General features: G+C 43.5%; 1 protein-coding gene across 2 annotated transcripts in view; it reads right to left on the reverse strand.

Moving 5' to 3' along the window:
- Positions 1-23530, reverse strand: part of NRK (Nik related kinase) — a 99336-nt gene that overhangs the window by 52653 nt on the left and 23153 nt on the right. For both annotated transcript variants that reach the window (XM_054169658.1, XM_054169659.1), the window contains exons 3-7: positions 12686-12742; positions 5508-5633; positions 4718-4828; positions 2884-2974; positions 186-316 (exon numbers count right to left, since the gene is read on the reverse strand). In XM_054169658.1, the coding sequence (XP_054025633.1) occupies positions 186-316; positions 2884-2974; positions 4718-4828; positions 5508-5633; positions 12686-12742 (516 nt within the window). The remainder of the gene's footprint in view (positions 1-185; positions 317-2883; positions 2975-4717; positions 4829-5507; positions 5634-12685; positions 12743-23530) is intronic.

Genomic DNA, 23530 nt, shown 5'->3' on the forward strand with positions numbered 1-23530 from the left:
GTCTTTCATGTATCAGCAATTCACAAAACAAAACAAAAGAGACACCAGCCACATATCACCAACACAGTTCTAGTATTACTGTGGTTTAAAAGAAGGGAAGGTTGAACTTTTCACATCAAGGACTTGAGCAGAATTTCATCCATAACCTGCATGTTTTCTACCTTATGTAGCATTGTAAGACTTACTCTGTAATCATATGTGGAGTCTGGGTTCTCTTCACAAGCAATGACCTCAGGTGCCATCCAATATGGTGTGCCAATAAATGTGTTTCTTCTCCCAATAGTCCTATCCAGCTGGGCACTAACGCCAAAATCCACTGCAAAGCCAAGCAGAGGTAAAGAAATGAATAAAGAGCTGTATCCATGTGGCAGAGTGTTTGCTTGGTTATCACAGAATCATAGAACGGTTTGGGTTGGAAGGGACCTTAAAGATCACGTAAGTCCAACCATCCCACCATAGGTAGGGACATCTTCCACTGGACTAGGCTTCAAGGCTTCACCCAACCTGGCCTTCAACACTTCCAGAGAGGGGCCATCCATGATGTGCCTGGACAACTTGTTCCAGTGTTTCACCACCTTCACTGTAATGAATTTCTTCCTAATATCCAGGCTGAATCTACCCTGTTCCAACTGAAAGTCCTTGCCCCTCATCCTATCACTACCAGTCCTTGTGAAATGTACCTCCTGAGCTTTCTTGTAGGCCCCCTTCAGGTACTGGAAAGCTGCTAAAAGGTCTCCTCAGAGCCTTCTCTTCTCCAGGCTAAACAGTCCTAGTTCTTGCAGCCTGTCCCCTTAGGGGAGGTGCTCCAGCCCTCTGATCATCTTCATAACCTTTCTCTGGACATACTCCAACAGTTTGAGGTCTTCCTTGTGTTGGCGGCCCCAGAAGTGGGATGCAGTACTCAAGTAACCTTACACAGTTACATTCATACTGTTAAGAATACCAAACCTTTGGGCTAAAATGCATATAAAAGCTGAGCTCCTCCAGTGTGTCTTGTTCGGTTGTTGAAATCTGACTGCCTTTTGTTTTGGTTTGTTTTAGGGTTTTTTTTTGACAGAAGGATCAAGCAAACAGCATGCTGAACCTGCCAGAAAGGTTACAGCAGACAAATTGCTCTAGGAAGACATTACAGAATAATTTATGCTTAACCTACACACTACCTTGAGTAGGACTCAAGACCTTTAAGTCATATCTGAAAGGAAAAGCAGTATCTACAAATCAAATTTGGATGTATCTAATATGTCCATTTGTGAAAGCTGGAAAGAACTACCACATCACTTCATAGCAAGGCATTTAGAATAACTCCTTCCTTGCATTCATACTGTATCTTACAACAAGTTGGAAAGTATGCCAGTTTATTCTGATCTTAAACTCATTATAGCAAGAGAATTGTGTGATGCTCTTTGTGCTGAAAAGGGTGTTACTTTCATCAGGACTGTACAGCAAAATGGTTTTATTCAGATGTGAATGGCCTGTACAACTAATAATAATGTGGTTATATTTTTTCTTTGAAGAAACCTCTGAAATACACTAATTGGATCCACTGGGCATAGCATTTGAGTGCTATTCACAGAAAGGACAAAATAACAGGGAAAAGAAAGGACTGAAGGAGACAGCCCTCTGGTTGCCATTGAGGAGCAGAATTTTTCACTTCTGTTACCTCACTGCAGATCATCTGCAACACACAATCAATTGTACTACTATAGTTTAATGTACCACTTCAGGAAACCTTCTCCAGCAGTAAGTTGCATCTGACCTTTGGGATCATCATCCGTGCTTCTCACAGGAAGTGTGCACACTTAAACTGAAGTGGAACAGAACTGAACTGAGGACCTCTTGGGTTTCTAGCTTCTTTACTTCAAGACACATGAGCTAAATCTCTCTGGAAACTACTGTACTTAGTAAATCTGTTTCATCTTTAGTCAGTTAGAAAGGTTTCACTTTCTTGTCAACCAGGTGAAGAATGGAGGGACTAGTAACTTTGCAAGACTGTAAACACACAGAAACCCCCATGGTGCCAGCTTTAAAAGGGAACAGTCAAAAACTAGTTTATTTCTTTTGGAGACTGCAAGCAAAATCCTGTCTTCATTTAACACAACAGCAAAACTCCCTCTGACATCAGTGAAGCCAGGATTTCACCATAAGGTTAAACCGTAATGAGATTTAAAGAACCTATTTTCACTTGCTCCAGCCAAACATCCTACCCCATATTCACAGGTCACCTTTATTATTTTTGTTTTCCAGCTCTACAGTGAATTCTTTCAGTTGAAGAGAGAGCATAAAGACCATCCCAAATAACAGAAGTGCTCTCCTTGAGACTCCTCCTTTATATCACTGCCTTGCATTCCCTATGATGTCTTACTAAATCATGAAAGGCATCCTTACCTCAAGAGGGTAAGTACTTTAGTCTTAGGAAATCAGAAGGTGTCAACACTGACATGTCACAGCTAGAAAAGGAAATAAACTCTCCAACAGATTTGAGATGACAGCTAGTAATGAGGTACTCTTCAGTGGTAGCCCTTACACATGGGCAATTTCACCTACTGTCAGATGAACGTGTCTAAGACCAGTTCCCTTAGAGAAATGGACTAGCATAATTTATTCCCTCAACTTCTGGAAACCTTTGCATGCCAGGATCTGCCATGAAGGCCTGATTGTGCTGTGACTTACTAGACAGGTTCTGGGTTTGACTGCCCAGAAGTAGCTGCACTCTTCACAGGCTGTGAGTGACATCCTTGCAGAACATGTCACACTTTCAGCTCTTGCTACATGACAGATACCTCATAAACATAAGCATTAATGCTACTTGACATATTTGTTCCTCTTAGGTTACTGAAGGTTCTTTTCTGAACATATTTCTAGCACATATTTAAGGAAACTTACCTAGTTTTACTTCAGCATTTTCTGTGAGAAGAACATTCTGTCCTTTAATATCTCGATGGATGACATGATGAGCATGAAGATGTGCCAACCCCTAAAAGAAAACCAGACTTATTCATTCTTTCTATCTTTACCATGAACATAAAATGGCTTTGTTGCCTTTTTTTACACTTCTACCTTTCTCAGATTTTATTCACAGGGAAAGTCCTTCAGATGTTGTTAGCAACATGAAGACCCATTTCAGGGAGAAGCAACCACAAGTTTGTCTTCCTTACCTAGAGGCCTGACAGCAGTGGGGCAGTATTTTAAGCTTCTGTCTCAGCATCAAGGGATGCCTCCTTATGCTATGTGTTAAAAGCAAACAACAGAGGGATAGAGCAATGCAGAATGCTCTGTATGAGGACCAGAGATAGCAGCTTTCTGGCCACAGTGGTTTAAATTCTGCATTCAGCAAAATCATGTTCAATGGTAAAAGGGCCACAGAAAGTTCAAAATACCATGTTGGACCTCTTTATGAATGCAATATTGTTTTATTTCAGCTAATATTTGCACTATTCTGTCTCCTCCTTCATTTCAAAACTGTCCATGGTTACACTAGCATAGATATAAAGGAACACACTGAAATAATACGTTATGGTAAGCCAGGGAATGCTTCAGTCAAAATGCTTGGCCTCTGTAATATTGATGACTTCCAATAGAGCTCCCACCCAGGTTCTAAATCTTCCAGAAGGAAACACTGTCAATCCCTGTGCAACTGGGTCATTCTGGTTTTGAGCAAGCAGGATTAAATCCAACCTCTTATTTTACACCAGCATACTATTGAGGGTTTCAGTTGCTTGAGTGTAAACCAAATATTTTAGCATCAGTTGCTTTAGAGATATCGGAGACATGTAAAGGAAGAGCAACCTGACCAGACCATTCAGATGTTTGGCTTATTTCATGAGGTCTTGGGTGACAGGTTGGACTTGATGATTTTTGAGGTCTTTTCCAACCTTATTGATTCTATGAGTCTATAGTTATTACAATCTGCAGTTCAATGCCAAATCCCTGCAAATGGCCAATATCCTCTGCTGAGCATGACTCTCAACTCATCTGCTCCAGAAGCGAAGATTTACCCCTATTGAAGCATTACTTTGTCATGCTGTTTGTGTTCCAGCTCCCAGCATACACATTTATCTTACCATTATTTAGGAAAGTAGTAAAAACCCATTACAAGGAAAATGGATCAGTAACTCTGTAATGGGTTTTGAATTTAGAATGACAGGTTCCAACATTTTTTTCCCAGGTTATTTCATTAGATTACACTTGAGAATTGTTTTATCCTATACTTTCCAGGAACAAAAACCCTCAAATTAAACAACCCCCCAATAACCCACAAACCAAAAGCTCTAAGCTTACACAGAATGAAATATAGCCCCAAGAATTGTCTTGGGGTATATTACCCCAGCAGGGCCACCTTTTAAGCATTTGGAATGTTGCTAAGTCAACATTGCTTCTAAAAGCACAGAAAAGCAGTCCCTGAGTGCATGCAGCTAAAGGAATCATGAACATAAAGATCTTGCACAGCATGAATTGCTGAAGTAATGAGCAGTAAGATCTCCTGATGTGGAGGATAGACTTCCTGAAAACAGAAAGTTTGCCCAGAATCTGGACTTTCAGAAGACAGCTATTTGCCATGGGAAACAGGAATTTTGTGTTCTTCATACAGAAGGCCCAGAAGAATCATGGATCAAATAATTTAAACAGTAGTGCTTGTTAGTGACCATGTCAGCAACCAAAGTCTTGGAAGGGGCTTTCTGTTGCAGATGAGCAACAAAGTTCTGTTGGCACAACTCACCCTGAGAACCTCTCTGCAGATGTAGGCGATCCAGTCTTCCTTGAAACAATTCCCTTTTGTCTTCTTCACAAGGTCAGTGACAGAGCCCGCGCCACAGTACTCCATCACCAGCTGCAGGAAGACAAAGGCAACGCACCTTTACCACAGCGCGGGCAGGGTGCCAGCAGAGATACCACTGCAAACACCCACTCCACCACAATCAAGGTGTGGCAAGCTATACATGACTTTCCTGAATGCCAAGTGGTGTACGATCTCATTTCCTGAATCACACACATTGCTGAATAAATAAAAAGCCTCAGCAGAGCTCCCCTCCTATCACAGGCTATTTTTCGGTTGGTTTTTTTTTTTGCAAGTACAAAAAGATAAAAACAAGAACTAAGAGCACTGAAAAATGAGGTTCTTGCAGCCCAAAAAAAATAAATAAATTGAGGATTGTTTTTTCTTCTTTGTTCTATTGCCAGTCCCTCTGCTCCCGTTTTATTCCCCAACTCAAAAAAAAGGAGAGGAAAGAAACAAGCAAAAGAAGAGGAGGGGAGGAGAACAAGGTCTCTCTTACTTTCATTTAAGAAACAAACCCCTCTAACAACAAATCAGGATGACAGCACGTCACATGTATCATAACATACTTTATGCCCACCCTCACAGAAAATCATAGGGGATAGAATACATCTAGGGGGGAGAAACATTTCTCTTTTATACGATATTCTTCAGAGTTTCACTGAGACAGAATCTCAAGCCGAGCATACTGGAGCTGTAAATCTGCCGAACGTGAATTACACTAAACGCTTACCCAGAGCTGATCATCTTGGCCTGCAGGGCTTTTCTTTACAAATGCACCATAATATGTAGCAATATTCCGGTGATGGGAGTACTTTTTTAGCATGTTTATCTCCAACTTGATTTCCTCTTCTTCATTCTGTAGTGACAGAGACCAGAGATCACCAAGTTCTAGGGCTGTCCAGAGCTACAGGGCAACCTTTCACTGATGGCTTTCAACATCCAGATGGAACCAGCCCAGAGCAACCTGCTTTGAGCCCACAGCTGACCCTACTTTGAGCCTTACCTCCTGAGGCTCCTTCCAATCTGAGTTATTCTGTGATTATGAGACTACAACTGAAAGCCAGGCTCTTAAACTGATGGCTGAATCACGCTGCTCTAAAAAAAATCATAAATTGCTGTGGTGTGAGCTACAGAATCAAAAAAAGTCCTGATTTCAGTTTAACAATCACATATTGTCTCCCCAGGGGGGCTAGACAGCACCTATTACTCCTTCATTTGTAGTTTCTATATGGAGTAATTTAGTCTTAAAGAAATTAACCAGATTCAAACATAAATAAAAATATTCCTAACACTCCCATTACTTTAGTAATTATAGAAGCACTTAGAGCACAGATCAGCCAATTTGTCTTCCGAGTCCTGTGGAGGATCTTGCTGGGAGGAAATCAAAGCCAAGAAAGAGACAACTCATCACAGCTCCAGACCCGGTGCTGTGTCAGGATCTGCTCCCTCCTTACAGTTGTAAGAATATCCTGCTGGGATCACAGAGATTTTCCCCCTCTTTACATCAGTTAAGTCTCAACATGGTCTGGGGTTAGAACATCCCTACACATCTCCTCCCTGGAACTAGCCAGTTGTGTTTTCCCACTGTCTTGTTTCAGCCTCTTTAGGACAGACATTCTCTTTTTCCCAGTACAGCACAGTGCACAGTAAGACAACTAATGGAAACACAAGTTTTAGTAATCACATTAGAAGGAAATGCCCTTTTTCACAGAGAACTGCCTAATCTGCTTCTCAGTGCTAGGCTGTTTTCTATCTTGCCACCAAAAGAATTAGTGCACAATACCCTGGTGAAATGCACGTAGACTTTGCTGTCTTATTTGCTTTAACAGGAAATGGGTGGTGCTGCAAGGTAGCCTTAAAAAAGGTTAAAAGGGGTATGACAAAGTTGAAAATTAATTTACCTTGCTGCAAAACATCCCAGTCAGCAGTTACCAGTGCTAGGAAGGGGAGAAAAAAAAAAACAACCCAAACAAAATGAAACAAAGGGAGCAAGAACAACTCAGCCCCACAGACATTTTTCTGCACTTTCTCACTATTTTCCAGTAGATTTGCCATCGAAGCATTCCTTTAACCATCATAACAGATTGCTTACAAAACCAGCTGTGTTGTTTTGCTACAGGTAGAAAGGGCATTAAAGTTTGACAGGCTGAAGCCACATTCCCTCAAGCATATGCGTATGACGTGTCTTATTGAACACAAGCACACAAAAATCATTCCCAAAGGAAGGGATCAGTAATTTTCCCCCAGTAACACCAAACCACAGCAGACATGTCACCAAGATCAAATCCAAATTGCCTTAAGCTTTAGGAAATGGGAAATGTAAAATAACTCCACTTGAAGCAAGATGAGTTATTTCAGGTTTCAGAACAACCCTTAGTTCAGCACAGCCTCTCAAGATGCACACTCTACACTAGATGTTTCATTTATCTTTGTTTGTGATTAAGGAGAAAGAAGGATCCTTAATATTCAGCTTGATACAGCCCTGGATGTGGTATGACTTAATGAGTGAGGGTAAGGAGGAGCCAGGAGCAGCACCTGGAGTCTCCAAGAGAAATCAGAGCAGACTCCCAGACAGCATGCAGGAAATCTTCCATAAGCAAGGTACTACTACTCTCTGCCCATGGCTGGGGGACAATCAAAGGGAGCTGAGAGCTTGTGCTGATGCTTTCTGGGAGGGGAAACAAGGCTGTACTCCCTTTGGGATTCCAGACAGTGCACATGAAAGGGTGAAAGCAGTCAGGTGAGGAGAAGGAAGCAGAGAATAATATGGAAACTGCCATCCTGGACCTGATCATGAGGGTCCTGTCACTGATACATGTTTCTGGTAACAGATCTTTAGGGAAGCAGGGCAGAAAATGAGACAAATGGGGAAGACTCCTTTCCTTCCCCCTGTACTTCTTCCTACACCCTGCCCACTTCTGCTTGGGCAATGAAACATGTAGAAAGGCAACATTAATCTTCGGTAAAGGCCTTCCCCAAATTACTTAAGATATCTTTGGATTTAATGTTGTGGGTATTTCAACTCTGCCCATCTGCATGAAAATCTTCCCTGCTAAACCCTTAGCACCAGCCTGCAGCTTTGATAAAGTTCCCCTTAGGAAAAGCCTGATCTCAATCACTTCTTCAGAGCTGTTTGTATCTTTTTCAGCTCTTCCTGTGCCCAGTTAATCTGTTGGATGTTGGAACAGCGCTGGCACAGCCCTCATCCACGTACTTTCTATTCCTATGCAATCTCCTCTTCATGTTTTTAAAACAAACTCTGGGTGTGAATGGAGTTGGAATGCCAGGTAAGTGCAAAGTGTGGTTGCACATCTGTAGTGCTGCTTTCCCATTACCAGCTGCAGCTTCAAGCATCAGTCAGTCTATAAGGCAAAGGGCTATACAGGACAGCAGGTGGGTATTCCACACACAGAAAGTACTTTGTCTTCCCAGTGCTGGAGTGAGAAAAAAATTACTTTGTTGGTTTGTTTGTTTGTTTGTTTTCCACATGGAGAAACCAAGGCAAAAGGTAAATGTCAGTGATTCTGTCCCATATCTGAGACAAGTCAGGGACTTGCTCACCTTCCTTCAGGCAAGGTGACTGGGGACCAAGCATCCTCAACTTGTCACTGCATGTACATGCTCAGGATTTCCACTTTCCACCACGCCTCTTGTCAGTGTTACCACCAGCCACATCTCCCAGGGGTCTAGAAACCTGCCTGTAAGCCACAGTGCTTAAGAAAATGAAACAAGCTCGCAGATGTGCAGGTGCAAAAAGTTGTTTGCTTTCTCGAGCCAACTCGTTTCTGGGCACAGATGGCTGCATGCACAAAGATCACAGGTTCATGATCAAAGGCTGTTTTTGAAGATGTGGGCCTATCTGCAGTGACATTAGGAAGCAAAAAAACTAGAAAGCACACACCTCTGACCTTGAATGCAAACAAGATCATCACTGATAGATACTTCACCAAGAGACTCCGTAGTACTGGGACAGTTCTAATGACAAGTTGCTCATTTAAATGTTATTTTGCTGTTTGGAAAGACTGAAAGAAAGGACCTGCTGCAGATAAGCTCTTTGATCACCTGTGCTGATATTTGAAGAGAAAAGCAGAAAGAATCCCATCTCTCTGGGAGCACCCTGCTTGGCACTGTCAAATAACAGGAAGCAGGCACATGAACACACGTTGCCATCAACCATTTCAAAGAGCTCCCTCCGCTCCATGACACAGCAGCACTTCCTGACAGATGTCTAGAGGATCCCACAATGACCACAGCATCCTGCTACCACTCTGGAGAAATTGGCCCAAGGCTGCAGCTCACGACAGCAAAGAGCAGATTTGCTCAATTCTTGGTATGCCTCAGATCTCTGAGCTGAACGATCATAGCTGGAGCTGGTCAGAGAATTTTGGATGAAATATCTTGCCAGAAAAAAACCTCCATAGATTTGGTGCAACAGAATCTTTTAGCAGAAATGTACTGGATAGGATGAAATGTTAGCTGAAAGACTTCTTAGGTTGAAATTTTCTAGTGATGAAAACATGATGCTGGGGGGAGAGAAACCCACTGCAGAATACCCAAGTAGCTCAGACTCCTTGGATACAAGACCATTGCTCAATCTCATCCTCTCCCAAGTCAGACAACACACAGACCTGAGAGCAAGGTAGTGAGCAAACCACCACCAACCTACACTAGCATGGTGCTCTATCAAACTCAGCCACCTGACTTGCCCCACTTGGAATGAAACAGATCTACTGGAGGCTTGAACTCTGGAGTCCTCTGAGCAGGTACACAAATCATAAGGCCAATCCAGGCAATCCACTTTTTGTGGAGTCAGGTGCAGGGGAAAGACTACATTTCTTCTGATTTTATATTTTTAATCTTCCTGTTTTCTACCACATGAAATTTTCACTCCCTAAGAAAACTGTTCTCTGTGCAGCACCAGGTCATATAACCACCCAAAGACGAAAATGGCCGCAGGGGCTGGGAGCCTCCTGTCTCACTCAAGCAGGTTTACCATGACAGCTTCCATTTCTCACCAGCCAAACTCCATGTGAGATGTGGCTTTCAGGTGCAATTTATAGGCAGGACATTGGAGATGCAGATTTCAATATTTTAAAGACTTTATTGAATGTCTCAAGCTAGCTTTTCAAGACCAAAAGATCAGAAAATAACATAAACCTGAGCAGACTAACAATGCCAGAGAACTACTGAAACCCTGACAGGCTCCAAATTTATGACACTGAAATTCTGGAGACTGAAATGATTTCTACAGTACAGTTAGGACCTACTAATGCCATGAGAAGCTTCATTAACCAAATGTAATGAAACAGAAAAGCTACTGCTGTTTTACAGGAGAACTGAACTTCAGGGATGCCCTGTCCACATACAGCACTGATGTCAGCCATGCCCATGCATTGGTTTCTACCACCCCATCTACTCTGCACTAGAGGAGACCAGAAGCAGAGGCCCTGGCCAGACAGATTAGCTCAGGAGGCCAGCAGTAATTCCGTTTCTTGCAGCCATGTGGCTCACCCTGAGCCCTCTGGGAATTTGCACCAAGGTGTTTGAAGAGCTCAGGACCGCAAGCTGCCATGCTCACCCTGCCACTGCACACAATGCTGAAAGCATTCAGGGTTTACCCTACACACCTAGCTGTGATATGTGGTGGTTAGAGAGAGGACAACCCCAAGGCAGAGCACACAGCTGCAGGAGGAAATAGCAGCTATTGGCAGCAACTGCCTGAATCACCCCTGTACTGGTCTCAACATCTCATAGTGGCACTGACAAGGTCCTGGAGGAAACCAGTGATACACTGGAGGACTGGATTCAGGTCTGCCAGCCTGTGCCCCAGCAGTGGGATCACAGCCAACCCCATATTAAGAAAGTGGAAATAACAGAAGAAAGTCCTCCACCCACCCTGCACTAAGGTCAGAGAGCAGAAATATTCAAATGCAGCAGAAGTGGATTTGTTCGGAGTTCAGCGGGGAAAGAGCACCAGGGAAAAACCCCTCCAGGTGGCTGCACCAACATGCTCAATGCTCAACTCTCAAATCATCACAACTGCTTTCACATGAAGTGACTCAGCCTGAAAACAGAATGATCTGTTATCACTACCTCTCAAGCCATGGGTCAGGTTCCCCAATATGATGCTGGGTCTCCAGCCAGCAGAGAAGCAGCAGATCAAACCCAAACAGCTGGTAGATCTGTTAATGTCAGTTCCTGAAGCTGGACCACAAGGTTGTCCTCCATTTAAATTTGTTTCCAGGCAAGCAGGCATTACTGGATGCTACAGTTTGGTGCTTACATACAAACAAGATGGTGTTATGTATAGCAAAGGGAAGGAAATCTTTCCAAGGTTCCTTCCTGCAGTTTTTGCTTCAATTGTTCCATCAAGGAAGGGACTGTCACTGGTGTTAACATGACAGCCCACAAGTGATATCTTTGGCCAGCCCTCACACACCCAGCAAAGCATGAAAGCAGTCCATACAGAAGCTCTGGACCACTTAAGAGTTATTACCAGGATCTGTCCTGTCAACACCTCTGTCAAAACACAGAGGTGCTCTCATCTCAGGAATCTGTCTGCAACTCAAGCTCTAGCCCCACTCCCTTCCAAGGGACTGGTCTGGTGACTGCCGCTCTTCAAAATCAAAGCACCTAGTGATACATGTACCTATAAAGGTAAAGGCAAAAATCCCACCAGTGCAACGTGGCACCCATTTTAAAAGTGCACCCTCCTCTGTGCACAGAGAAGAGCAAAACTGGCACTTCAGCTACACATCCGCATTTTACAAGGTATCAGCCATAGCCAAACCAGCCCCTAGATATGCTTTGCAAAAGCATTACAGCGGCATCAAAGTTCAAAAATCTAACGCGTAATTCAGATGACTTGCTGCTCAGGGCTGGATTTCTGCACCATCAGCAGAGAGAACTGTCCTGGATCTGCTCTACGTGACAAGGCCCATGCAGACACCAACTTGTTCTTCTGTCTTCCAAGACAATCAAAAGATATATGAAAACACAGGCAAGGCTTGCTTGTGCTTGCCAAAAACACCACATGTAGATGTACTACTGGCAGACGTGACCCAGAGAACTTGGCCCTGGTTTTATTCCAGGTGATAACCTTTCCACAGAATCTCAAGAGGGCTCTTAACTTTACCTTGGAGTTTTGTACACCATATCTATGCTGACAGAGTGACAAAATGAGGAGCTGGCCTTTCAGTGAGACTAGGTGCATCCTACCAAACCACATTCCATGAAGATGAAGCAGGGAGTCTCCCCAACCTTTCTGGGGCTCAGGCTAATATGGTCTGAAGGAGGCAAACTGCTTCACTACCAGCTGCAGTCTTCACAGAAGAAATAAAAATCAATACTTGGAGACTTTTTTGACACCCTGTTCTAGCACTGACACCACTTTATAAATGTGAGCAGGGACAACAGCAATTAAACTGTCTCCTCTTCTCATCTGTCAAATAACAATAAAAAAAAGTGCTACATTTGCATTTCTAACATGTTCCTGCTTGCTAGCTGTCACGGTAGGTACTCTAAGGAATGGCTGGCATGCAAGGGGAGAGGATGTGATGAAACACAGCAGGGACAGCCCAGAGCTACAGGAAATCTTTTACTTGCTATCACTGAAAACAGATAATTAACTAGAAGTTAGTAGGAAGAGAGTTCTCCTGTTTGTTATTATAGACCATCAAAATACATGGCAATGCATTCCCTCCTTGTTTTGTCACCACTGGTTGGGTATGCTTGAAAAATCTGGCTGTGTTAACACCCTCAGTACTTTATAAAACACAAACTGGTACTCAGCTACTGTCACTTATACCACTGGACTGTCTTTCATAAGCTATCCAGCTTCTCATGATGTGATGGTTTATTTTTCCTTGCACCTTGATAGTGACTGTTTTATTTTGGCTCTGCACTCACCTCAGTAACATTCATCACTTTGATTGCTGCCAGCTGCCCAGTCTTAACATGGCGACCCTGTTAAAATAACAAAAGCCTGTAAGTAAAACATGTATGCAAAGGATCTATGTAGGAACAAATTAGGCATGTAACAACTGGGCTTCAGTACTTGCTGTCAACCATGCATCAACAACCTGTCAATGTTGGAAGAACTGTGAAGGTGAAGTTTGGTGATATTTTATCAGACCCAGACCCTTACCATACTCTAAAGTTAACTCACTTACCTCTGTAGAAATTAATTTCCCCCTTTAGCACAAAGCAAGAAGCAATACTAGGAGGCCTTTGCTGTTGGAGCAGAGCTTAAAGCATGAGTTTCTGGGGCTCCATCCAACTCCTGTTCAACAGGTGTTGTCACCCTGCCAAGCATCCTCTTCTAGGAAATCTCAGCACAGGTCCAGGGTGACTTAACTGGAACAACCTCCTTGTTCTGCTAATGCAGACTGGGGAAGCAAGGCACTGGATAGATGGCACTGTTCCCACTACCTCCCTACATGTTCCGTCTCACCTCAGGGCAAAGGCAAAACTTTGGGTTTCAGTACATCAGTTTGTCAAATGGTATGTGGCTACCAAAAAGCTAAACCTATATACCCTGTCTTGTTTTTTGTTTTAAATAATAGGGCTTTTTATTGTGAAATACTTAGGATTTAACATTCTTACTGCAACTGAGTTAACTGCATCTCAGCTACCACCCAAAAGGCATGTGAAGGCCTTGTACTTAAAATGCAATCAGTGGTGGGGGGTAGTGGGTAGTGGAGGAACTCTCCCTGTGTGCCTACAGACATACACATGCTTCACTACTGAAATGCCCACACTCTACAATAGTTACTAAATAACAGATAACTGGCAATTTTAGACTAGGCAAGTGATTACCTATTAAAAAACAAAGCTAGGGAAAGGAGGGTAATAGGGAATAAAGCTATTAAAAGCAAACTCGATACTGAAACTAACCAAAAGTGGTTCACAAGAACGTATCTTAGAAAGATGAGATTTGTATGAAGAGTAGATTAATTACACATGCTAGCTCCTCACTTCCATCAAACGTCCAGAAACGGGTTTGAAGCTTTAAGACTGCAATTTTGTTCCTGAAATAGTAGTGCCTGCAAAGCTGTACATAGAAATAACGAACTGACATTAGTTAAATAAGCCATAGGAAATCAGGAAATCAAGAATGAATCGCTGCAGCTGGCAGACAAAATGATTTGCAGGTGCAATTTGTACCTGAAAAATTAAATCTGGGTTGATGTCCCATTAAAACCCAATTCCTATCTGCACAAAACTGCAGGCGAGTGTTATTTCTAAGACTAAGCAATTTTGCATCAAAGAAAAATGATTCCTCGTTCGCAGGCGATCTGTCACAGTCATGTTTTCTTCTACAGAAAAATAAATCCTGCTGAGTTTTTGTATGTTTGGAAGTGTCCTCCTTCTGTTGAAGCACCCCTGGGACTGCAAAGCTTTTCCTCATAAACTATGATGATAGGCTTTATGTATTATCACAGACCTTGGGAGGAAGACAAATGGGACACACCCTCACCAGGCCCATGACACACACCCAGCGGTAGCTGAGTGCAGATGGGCAGTGAGTAGTGCTAGCCCAACAGATGCTGGTGTTTGGTCAGCATCCATCCTGGCTGACGTCAATCCCAGTTAGCAAGCTTCCTCTGCACAGCCACGGTGCCTTTGTTGGAGGCCATTGTTTGCAAACGTTTCCAGGCATTGAATGTCTTGGCAATATAGGGAGAGAGGGCCTTCCACAACACACAGTCATGCTAGACCTGCTGGCACCCTGACTTAACTCCAAAGTTTGTCTGGAGACAAACGCACTGATAATTCCATGTCTCCTGCCACACCAACCCATCAAAACAACGAGTCTCCCCTGGGCTGATGCACATTCTGCTGCACGTTCTGCAGAAGACAATGTCAACAATCCACACTGATTTTCATAATTACAGTGAAGCACAGAGATGCAGTCCTCTACTGGAAAAGAAGAAATCAATCAATACCAGGCTAGCTTTGCACTTGATATTGAATATTCATCAGAAAAATAAATTATCATTTTTTGGGTTTTGAATACCTGGCCAAATTGCCCCTCAGTATGACAGGGATCTGTTGTTCTCCAGACACACTTATTTCCACGGCATGTAAACTCAAAGCTCTCACTCACTTTTACCATTACAAATGAGAATACTAAATAACCCCCCCAAAAGTTTCAGAGTATGAGCATTTATGGGAAAGAAGAGAGCAAGCCCTTTTGTTTTGTGAGTTGTGATACATTTTTGAGCAAGAAATGTGTTCTCACTTACATGTCTGACACTGAGCTGACTGTTGGACAAGAGGAGCTCAGTCTGTGAGGAGAGGGCAGGATGATTCCCTGCACCTTGTAGCAGTGCCCTATCCCCCCTCACACCCTGCAAAGTTACTGTAGCCTGAGGGAAATTCCATAGGGTTCATCCAGCCACTCCTCTGCACAGGCTGACCTGCAATAAGCACTGACTGGTTAAAGCAGCCTTTACCTGGAAGCAAGTTCTGTTGAGTACATGCACTTCACACCCTTACATTCTTTTAGACCCTTGTATTCTGGATAAAACAGAGTGGTTCAATCCACCAGAGAATCTCAACCTTTCCCAAGAGGGCTGAGGGAAAGCAGTAGTAAAAACCTCATTCCTGTTGGTTTGCTCTGATTTTTCAATCCACAACAATTTATTTTCAATGGCTGTTAATATACCTTTATAGAGAGTCATCTATGTCTCTTTGTTACATGAAGATGAAGAACCTCATCTTCCCCCACCAGCACATTTGTGCAGGCTAATGCTGAGGGCTGCAGGTTAACCTCATGAAAAGATGCAAACATATCTATATCAATTAACTAAAAGCCATGAATTTGTTTTAATGTGTGGAGATATATATATTAAGAAAGTATCTTGAAGATGGTAGCTAAATACGTATCCACAGCTACGTGTCTATATGAAAACACCATCATCATGAGATACTAATTTTACTGCCACCTTGGCAGATTTATTTTTGGTTAGGGTTGTACATTTTCCCAAAGTAAAGGATTCACTGCTATCGTGGAGCAATACATGTCAAGTGTCTCTGCACCTGCTAATGCATGCAACAATGTGGCAGAACTACACAGCACACCCCAGCATTTCTCCTTACCTCTGGCATCATCCCAACACGCACAAATAAAACCTTTCTTCTAACTAACACCAAAGGAAAAGGTTCAGCCGGTGGAAAGAAAAATCAGAGAGCTCTGGAGGCATGCTAAATTTTATTCTTTCTCCACCTAGAGCTTCACTATCTAGTCAGTCATGGAAAAAAAAAAAAAAAGAAAGAAAGGAAAAAAAGGAGTAGGAAGAAAAAGAGGGAGAGAAAGAAAAAAGGATGACGAAAAGCTACTCCGCAGCTCACACAAACACCAGTGGTCACTGTAAGGAGCAGCTGCACACGTGAACTCAGCCACCACCACTCAGAAAGGTGAGTGTGCTTTTGCAAGATACTTGGTGCTAAGGAGGCTGAAGCTTCCAGAGGACATGGGGAGAAGAACCATCAGTGCCTGTGCAGCTTACCTCAGCAGGGTAATTTGCCCCATGTTATGCTGCCTTTAATGCACAGACTACGACTGTGCTGGCAGCTCAGAAGTCACAGGTTTCACTCCTCTGCACTGGATTTTCAAAGTGGTTTGAGCTCATTTTCCCTGACATCTCTAAAGGCAGTAAACATTCTGAACTTGGCCCTGGGCTTTTCGTTAGCACACTGAGACTAGTGCCCAAGTAAGGAAGGGTTTCAGGGCCTGGCCCCTTATTTTTTCATTTATCAATAAATCTCAGAGGTTAGCCAGAGTTCACACACTGCTACTTCTGCTGAAGCCACAAGGTTGAGCACGTTAGAATTGTTTTGAGAGAGGTGGTGTTTTGATTTTTGTTTAAAGCTCCTAGGAGCTCTGATCATTTGGTTGCTTTAACTGTTTCCCAACCAAATGAAATCAACAGATTCACTTTCTCAGTGATGAGACACGCAAAGGTTTATCCTTTTTTGATTCAATCCAAAATGGGAGGAAGAACAAGGGGCATTACCCTCCCATCCCCTCTGTGCAATTCACCACTGCCCATCCTCTCCAGATCGTTAAAGGGAATCTGTCTGTTGTGATTCAACATCCTTTGTTGCATGTTTCCTCTGAAACTGGGCAGAGGGCAGGAATGGTCTGTGGGTCCATTTCTGTACTAAAAGATTTTATCTTTCACTCAAATGCTCTGTTTGAGAGCAGGTTTCAGCTCTGGAGAATGCAGCCAAAACATCTAACAGCCATCTGCAAGTCACCCCTATTCCTATCCAAAAATATAGCATTAAACACTATTGAGCACATACAGAGCTTAGACGTGGACAATTCTGAAGCTCAATGATTTGCTAAAATTGAAGTTCCTGCCCACAGTTTGATGAGGTATCCAAGCTGGAAGAAATTCTCCCATTATCTTTCAGTCCAGCTGAATTCCTTGTCTCCTCCAGAAAATATTTCTGCATAAAGTCTGCTGCAGTTGCCAGTTAGTCACTACAGAAACACTCAGCAAACCTGGAGCCAGCACACAGATTTTTTGAATCTGCACACAGCTCATTGCAGCCACGTTTCTGGGAGATGCTTTATGCCAAAGATCTGGTTCTGATGAGCTCCAACCATGCATTATCTCTGCAGGGAGAAAGATTCTTCAGCATTATTGCGATTGGATGGGTATTTATCTTTTTAGCTCAGTTAGATCAACTACTTATCTATGCCCACTACTGAAGGTCAAGACATGTATTTTTCTGTTTATGTTAGGCATGAGCATCAGCATTAGCAGTCAAGCTACTAGCTGATCAAGGGGCTTTACATTAATTCAGTATATTTACAGAGTGATGCATCCAGTCATAGAATCACAGAATCAGTAAGGTTGGAAAAGACTTCAAAGATCATCAAGTTCAACCTATCAGCCAAGACTTCATGACTACTAAACCATGGCTTCAAGTGCCACATCCAATCCCTTTTTTCATACCTCCAAGGACTGTGACTCCACCACCTCCCTGGGCAGCCCATTCCAATGGCTAACAACTCCCTCTGTGAAGAACTTTCATGTATAACACCTTTTCCTATTAGGTCCAAACAAAAATGTTGGGCAGTTCCTGGCTTGGGTCAGAATTGCAACCAGAGACCCAAGGTTCCAGCAACACATACAGTTGAAATTGTAAAGCTGTGGGTCACACGTGGAGAGCTTGGCTTGGCAGTTCCCTTCCCAGATTCTGCACACACCTCTCTTCCTAGGGGTGGCAAACAGCTCCCATCAGCTTCTCTCCCCAGTTGTGATCCTAGAGATTTGAAGCAGACAATTGCAAGTCCAGACAACAGCCCAGCTGTCCATCCAGTGCTGCGCAGCAAGCCAGGGCAGCCCACGACAGTCCCATCACACACTTCCTTTTTGGCAGCAGGAACTCATTAACATCCAAGTGTTTCTGGGTCTGTCTGATGTTGCTGTCCCCATTTAACCACAGCAGGAAAAGTGCACGTGAAGGGCTGGGGCTGCCTGCTGCAGGATACCAAGGCAGTACAAAGCTGCTGGTTTTGATCATGCAAAAGTGCCCATCTGTGTCCATGCCCTGTCTGCAACAAGACATATGACCTGATTTTTCTCTCCCTTAAAAAGCAGCATTTTTGGCAAGGTTGTGAGGTGCCTGTGTGCAGGGACGCCTCCCAGATGCCTGGGGCCCTGGATGCTGGCCAGTTCACACCTTTGTGCCCATGTGGAAGGCAATTTCACATTAAACACATGCTGCCATCAGGTACATGCACGTCTGCAGGGCACTTGTTCTGTGCACAGGCACAACTCACACCACCTGCACAAGGCTGTGGGACTCCTGGGTGACCTTTCACAGCACTATTGCCTGACTGCCTGTGGCACCTAGGAAGCTGGTAGATATCTCACGTTTAACTCAAGGCATCTTGTCTGGATTATGAAGTTTTGTACTTGAAAGTAAGTTCTGGACGTTGGAAGTGGAGGACTTTGGAGGCCAGAGGACTTTCTCACCCAGATGCATTTATAATGGAATAATCAATGCAGGCTGTGACCATCCACCCTTTGGGAGTGAGGTGAAGGAACAGCTGCTTCACTGCAAGTTCTTACTGAAAGAAGACTTCAACAAGCAGATTTCCTGTTCAGAACCCACTTACGAACTTTGAAGTTTCAGCTCAGCTCAGATAAATCTATGTGGCCCTGCAGCTGCCAGCTCAGCCTCCTGTGCCCTAAAGGACAGGACCCCACCCTTTAACCCCTCTCTTCTCTCCACCCTTTCCATCCTGGTAACACAAGGAAAGCCTTTAAGAGACTATGCATCACATGAACAATGCTCTGCTGCATAGGGATCCAGGAAACCTCCTGTTCTATTCCACATGACCTTAACAGAGTCATGATCCTTCTGTTTCCCTTTCCACCTACACGTGGCTTTTCTACTTAGACCTAGCTAGAAGAGATGAGCAATGTTTGCTATCATCAGCTCCAGAACCAGCCTAGGAACACTGGCTTGTCTGTTCACACTGCAGGCAGGCAAGGGCAGCTTCCCATGCAGCTGCAGTGTGCTCCTGAGGGTACACCAGAGGTTTAGCACAGCAAGGAAGAGGACCCCAAGAATAGAAAACCTGCAGATATGCTGTTCCCTTGGTGCCCTTCTGTCCCTTGGGGTCTTGACTAATGCGAGCAAAGACTGGGTTTGCAGGTGTTTGCAGTGCTGAGAAGTGTCACTCAACAAGACAGTAGGAGAGCTGTCTCAGGAAGGGCAGCCTGTAATTCTTGTCTCAACAACTGGTACCATGTGAGACAATCCACTGCAGCCACGGTTGGAACTCTTCAGCTAAAAATACAGCAACCATGCAAAGCTTGAAATGAGACAGGAATAAATTCCAAGCAAGAATTATTCAAAGTTGGGAAGCTTAGAGCTTGTTTTTGTTGGTTAATGGTCTGAGGCAGAGCTCAGGGCCAGTCGTGCCCTGACTACTACTAGCACTGGATTTCAGAAATTACTCATTTCATTGTAAACTACAACACATAATCCACATAAATTCTGATAGCTTAAAAAAAACCAACCAACAACAAACACCAAACCCACAAACCCCCCACCAGAACATACATCAGCCTTGGGAAGATAATTAACAGTTATAGATTTGTGATTTTTTTTTTCATTGAAACAAACAAACAAGCCAAAACACAACCCACGAAGGCTTCAGGACACCAGCCAGGTGGGAATGTGACTATAATTTTGATTAGGGCTTCATCCTTTTAATCATGCAACTCAGGCTGCAGAAAGCCTACTTTGATTGACATGCTTAAGTTTTGGTGGCAATTCTGTCACAGCATCTCTGAATGTTTGTTTTATTTTGGGGTGGGACATCAAAGAAATGTATTCCTCTGAACATTTCTTCTCCTCTTTGTGATATTGTGAGATGCTGAGATGTGGAAGTCTGGGCCTCATTCCAAGTCACCTCTCCAGTAGCCTTCAACTCCATCTCCCAGCTGGAGCACACCCTCCTTCTCTTTTACATGACTGTGTTGATGCCAGAAGTGCAGGGATGCAGGACTTTGTAAACCCAAAACCCAGCTGCACTGCAAAAATGCCAACCATGTGGATGAAACACATTTTGCCATTTCACCCCCACATTACGCATCCAATTTCCAGACAGTCTTAGGTTTCACCCAGAACCACTTGTCTAGCACAGCCAAACATTTCATTTCCCCTTCTCTACCTCCAGAAACATCCTGGCAACTGGATAGCCTTCTCTGCCATTAACTCTATGCTATGAAGAGGAAAAGTACATAGCATCAGAACAAGCTCCTGAGATTACTTTCAGCAACATGAAGGTCCTCAAGCTGCTCTCAGACTACCCAACATTAGCCTCTGCCAGGCAGACCCTTTGGTTGTAACAGGATTGTTTGAATTAGACTTATCTATGTTGCCTTCAGAATTGACCACAGATGTCTTCCTACCAGGGAAGGCAAAGCGTGTCACAAACACTACAAAATACAATCATCTTTGTCCATAGCTGGTCATAGTGATGAACATCATAAATAGAAGCACACTGTAAATAATCAAGACATCTTCTTCAAGGTTTACCTGGCGTGTTTTTTTTCTCCTATATGCTAATTCCCATTCTACTTTATGATTAGATATGTTCTAAGGAGCTAGCTAAAATAGATCACTTTCAGTATAGACCATACTATTAAGTCAAACACTATTTAACATGCCCCAGAACTTGGCTTGTAAAACAAGAGGTCCCTCCCAGGCCCTACCATTCTATGAGTCTATGATTTGAGGGTAAGATGTCAATAAACAAACAAACAAACAAAGTTCTCCCCTCAGGATCCATCCCCATTGTATTACTTGTTTAAACAAACACACAAAAATATCCCTGTAGCTCATAAGACTATGGAAGACAAATAAGTTGTCAGTGGTATAGGAGGACTTCCCATATACTAAAATAGCAACAGATTAGCCAAGAGAAGAGATTAAAACATCTAACCTCTATTAATCACTTAAAATTCTGCCCAAGTCAACACTGGCTAGAAGGGAGGGATAGATAAGAGTTATTTCAATGGCACCAGATGAAATCACCTTGATCTCTGGAAGAAAAATGATTTTCACCCTTACTGCAAGTGTGTGTACCACAGCCCTCTTGAACTGCAAAACCCAAGAGGCATGAGAAGTAGTTTTCCTATCCAGGTTATTTTTATTATTATTATTATTTTATTATTTAGTTGGGGTTTTTTTTAATCCTTTCAGTTCCTATTTCCTCCCATTGTACAAGTGGAAACACAGATTGTTTGCTTTGCCTAATGTCTGTCTGTGTGTGACTGCAGACCAGTGGGAAAAGAAAATGAAACAAAAGGAGAAAATTTGAGCTCTTTTGCAAACACTTATTTGAGTGCCTACATTTCTGCAGTCTCAGTCTGTTCAGTTGCTTACATTGCCATCCTTGTGCAAAACACAAGCCACTCAAGGCTACTGCATATTTGTATAAGAGTGGACTAGAGATTGATCTTTTGGGATTTTGAAACCTGCTCCCAAAGAGGTCACTCACGCTGCAATTAGCAAGATAAAGCAAACCACTAAGCACTTTTGACAACACTATGTCAGATATAATATGAAGAGTTTTGTCCTCTATTATTTGAATCACAGAACGCATCAGGTTGGAAGGGACCCTTGAAGGTCATCTTGTCCAGTCCCCCCTGCAGTGAACAGGGACATCTCCAAATAGCTTGGGTTGCTCATCTTGAATGTCTCCAGGGCCTAAACCACATCTCTGGGCAACCTGTTCCAGTATTTCACCACTCACTCTATGAAAAAATCCTCTTCCTTATAGCTAACCTAAATCTACTCTGCTCCAGTTTAAAACCATTGCCCCTTGTCCTATCAGTACAAACCCTTCTAAACCCTGTATTGCTCCATGCCCTTCTAAACAGTTCCACCCATTTGAAATGTGTCATCACACATTTGTGTCTGCAGTAGAACATCTCATGGAATCTTCTGCAGCTCCATGCACATTTAGAGGCGAGTATGGCTTTCCCACAGCTTCACCTTGTTCATCTAACATGCAGACATGGTGCTCCTGAACTATGTGCATGAAGGAAGAGTAGGAGGATTCCTCCTGGGAGGTAAAATCACAGTGGTCATTGGCAAGTAACAGCAGGTAATGGAGAGCTGCAGCGCAGCACAGCACGCAGCTGGAACAGCTAACTGTGGCCTGCTGCTGCGCTCAGAGTCAGCGCTGCCTGAGGATGCGCCAGGTTAGCAAAGGTAGAGCTGCTCCTGATGAAGCATCATGCTCCCACCATTGATCTGGCCCAATCTGTGTTATGTTTGGAGATAGTTCAGGAGGGTCTGAGGGGAAGGCAAACACTGACCTTCTAGGTGTTCTCTGTTCAGAAATCCACCCATGTGCTTGTCTTCAGACATAACTGCAAGGCCCCTGAATGGGAGTTGCTACCATCAAGGAAAGAAAAGCAACATTTTGGGGCTACATGTGGGTCAACAAAGCAAGAAAGCAGCACAGTAAAAGGGAGGAGAGGTTTGAAAAGCATGCTGTGCAGTTATCCCTTTTTCCTCACACTCCATTTTTTGGGACATAAACCCTTATTTCTCTGAGCCTAAATGACTTCTCTTGCTGTGGGCAGGAGGATTGCCACAGCCTTGGCACAGAGCCAGTCCTGCTGAGCACCTGGAGAGTCCAGCAGTGATTTATGACAGCAAAGGTCCACCATGCCAAAAGCCTATTCATCCAGAAAAATAAACAGTTTAGGAAAAAAAGCTTCAGCCTTTGAAAGGCTCTCTGCAGATGAGGGGCCATCAAGAAGCTAAGTCTAGGGAGAGATACAAATCCCTCCACCCCAGTGAATTTATGCTGCCTGACTCATGTGCATCCGTTTACAGAAATACAGAGCACTAGAGAAAATCTATACCCAGCACATCTCTGCTGGATGAAGTCATAAGCAGTTAAATATGTCCCACCGGCCTCATCCTGCTGAAAGGAAGTGAGGGCTGGACCATACGAGGTCAGCTGATGGGTGGCCAGACTTTCAGAGCAGGAATCCCTCAAAGGAGGGATTTTTGGCTCACTATCACTACAAAGCTCTTAAGGTCAAGCTGCACACAGGAATTACAAACTTCATGTTATGAGAGTCATGTTTTAGTGGTTTAGGCGGTGCAGCCTTCCCGGACACATGCTAAAGAGAGGCTTTATTAGCCTTCATGTGCAACTTAGTGTGCACATTAAACTGTCAGCAATTCTATCACTGA

Source organism: Dryobates pubescens, chromosome 18 (assembly GCF_014839835.1).
Source record: "Dryobates pubescens isolate bDryPub1 chromosome 18, bDryPub1.pri, whole genome shotgun sequence".
In the NCBI taxonomy this organism is placed as follows: Eukaryota; Metazoa; Chordata; class Aves; order Piciformes; family Picidae; genus Dryobates; species Dryobates pubescens.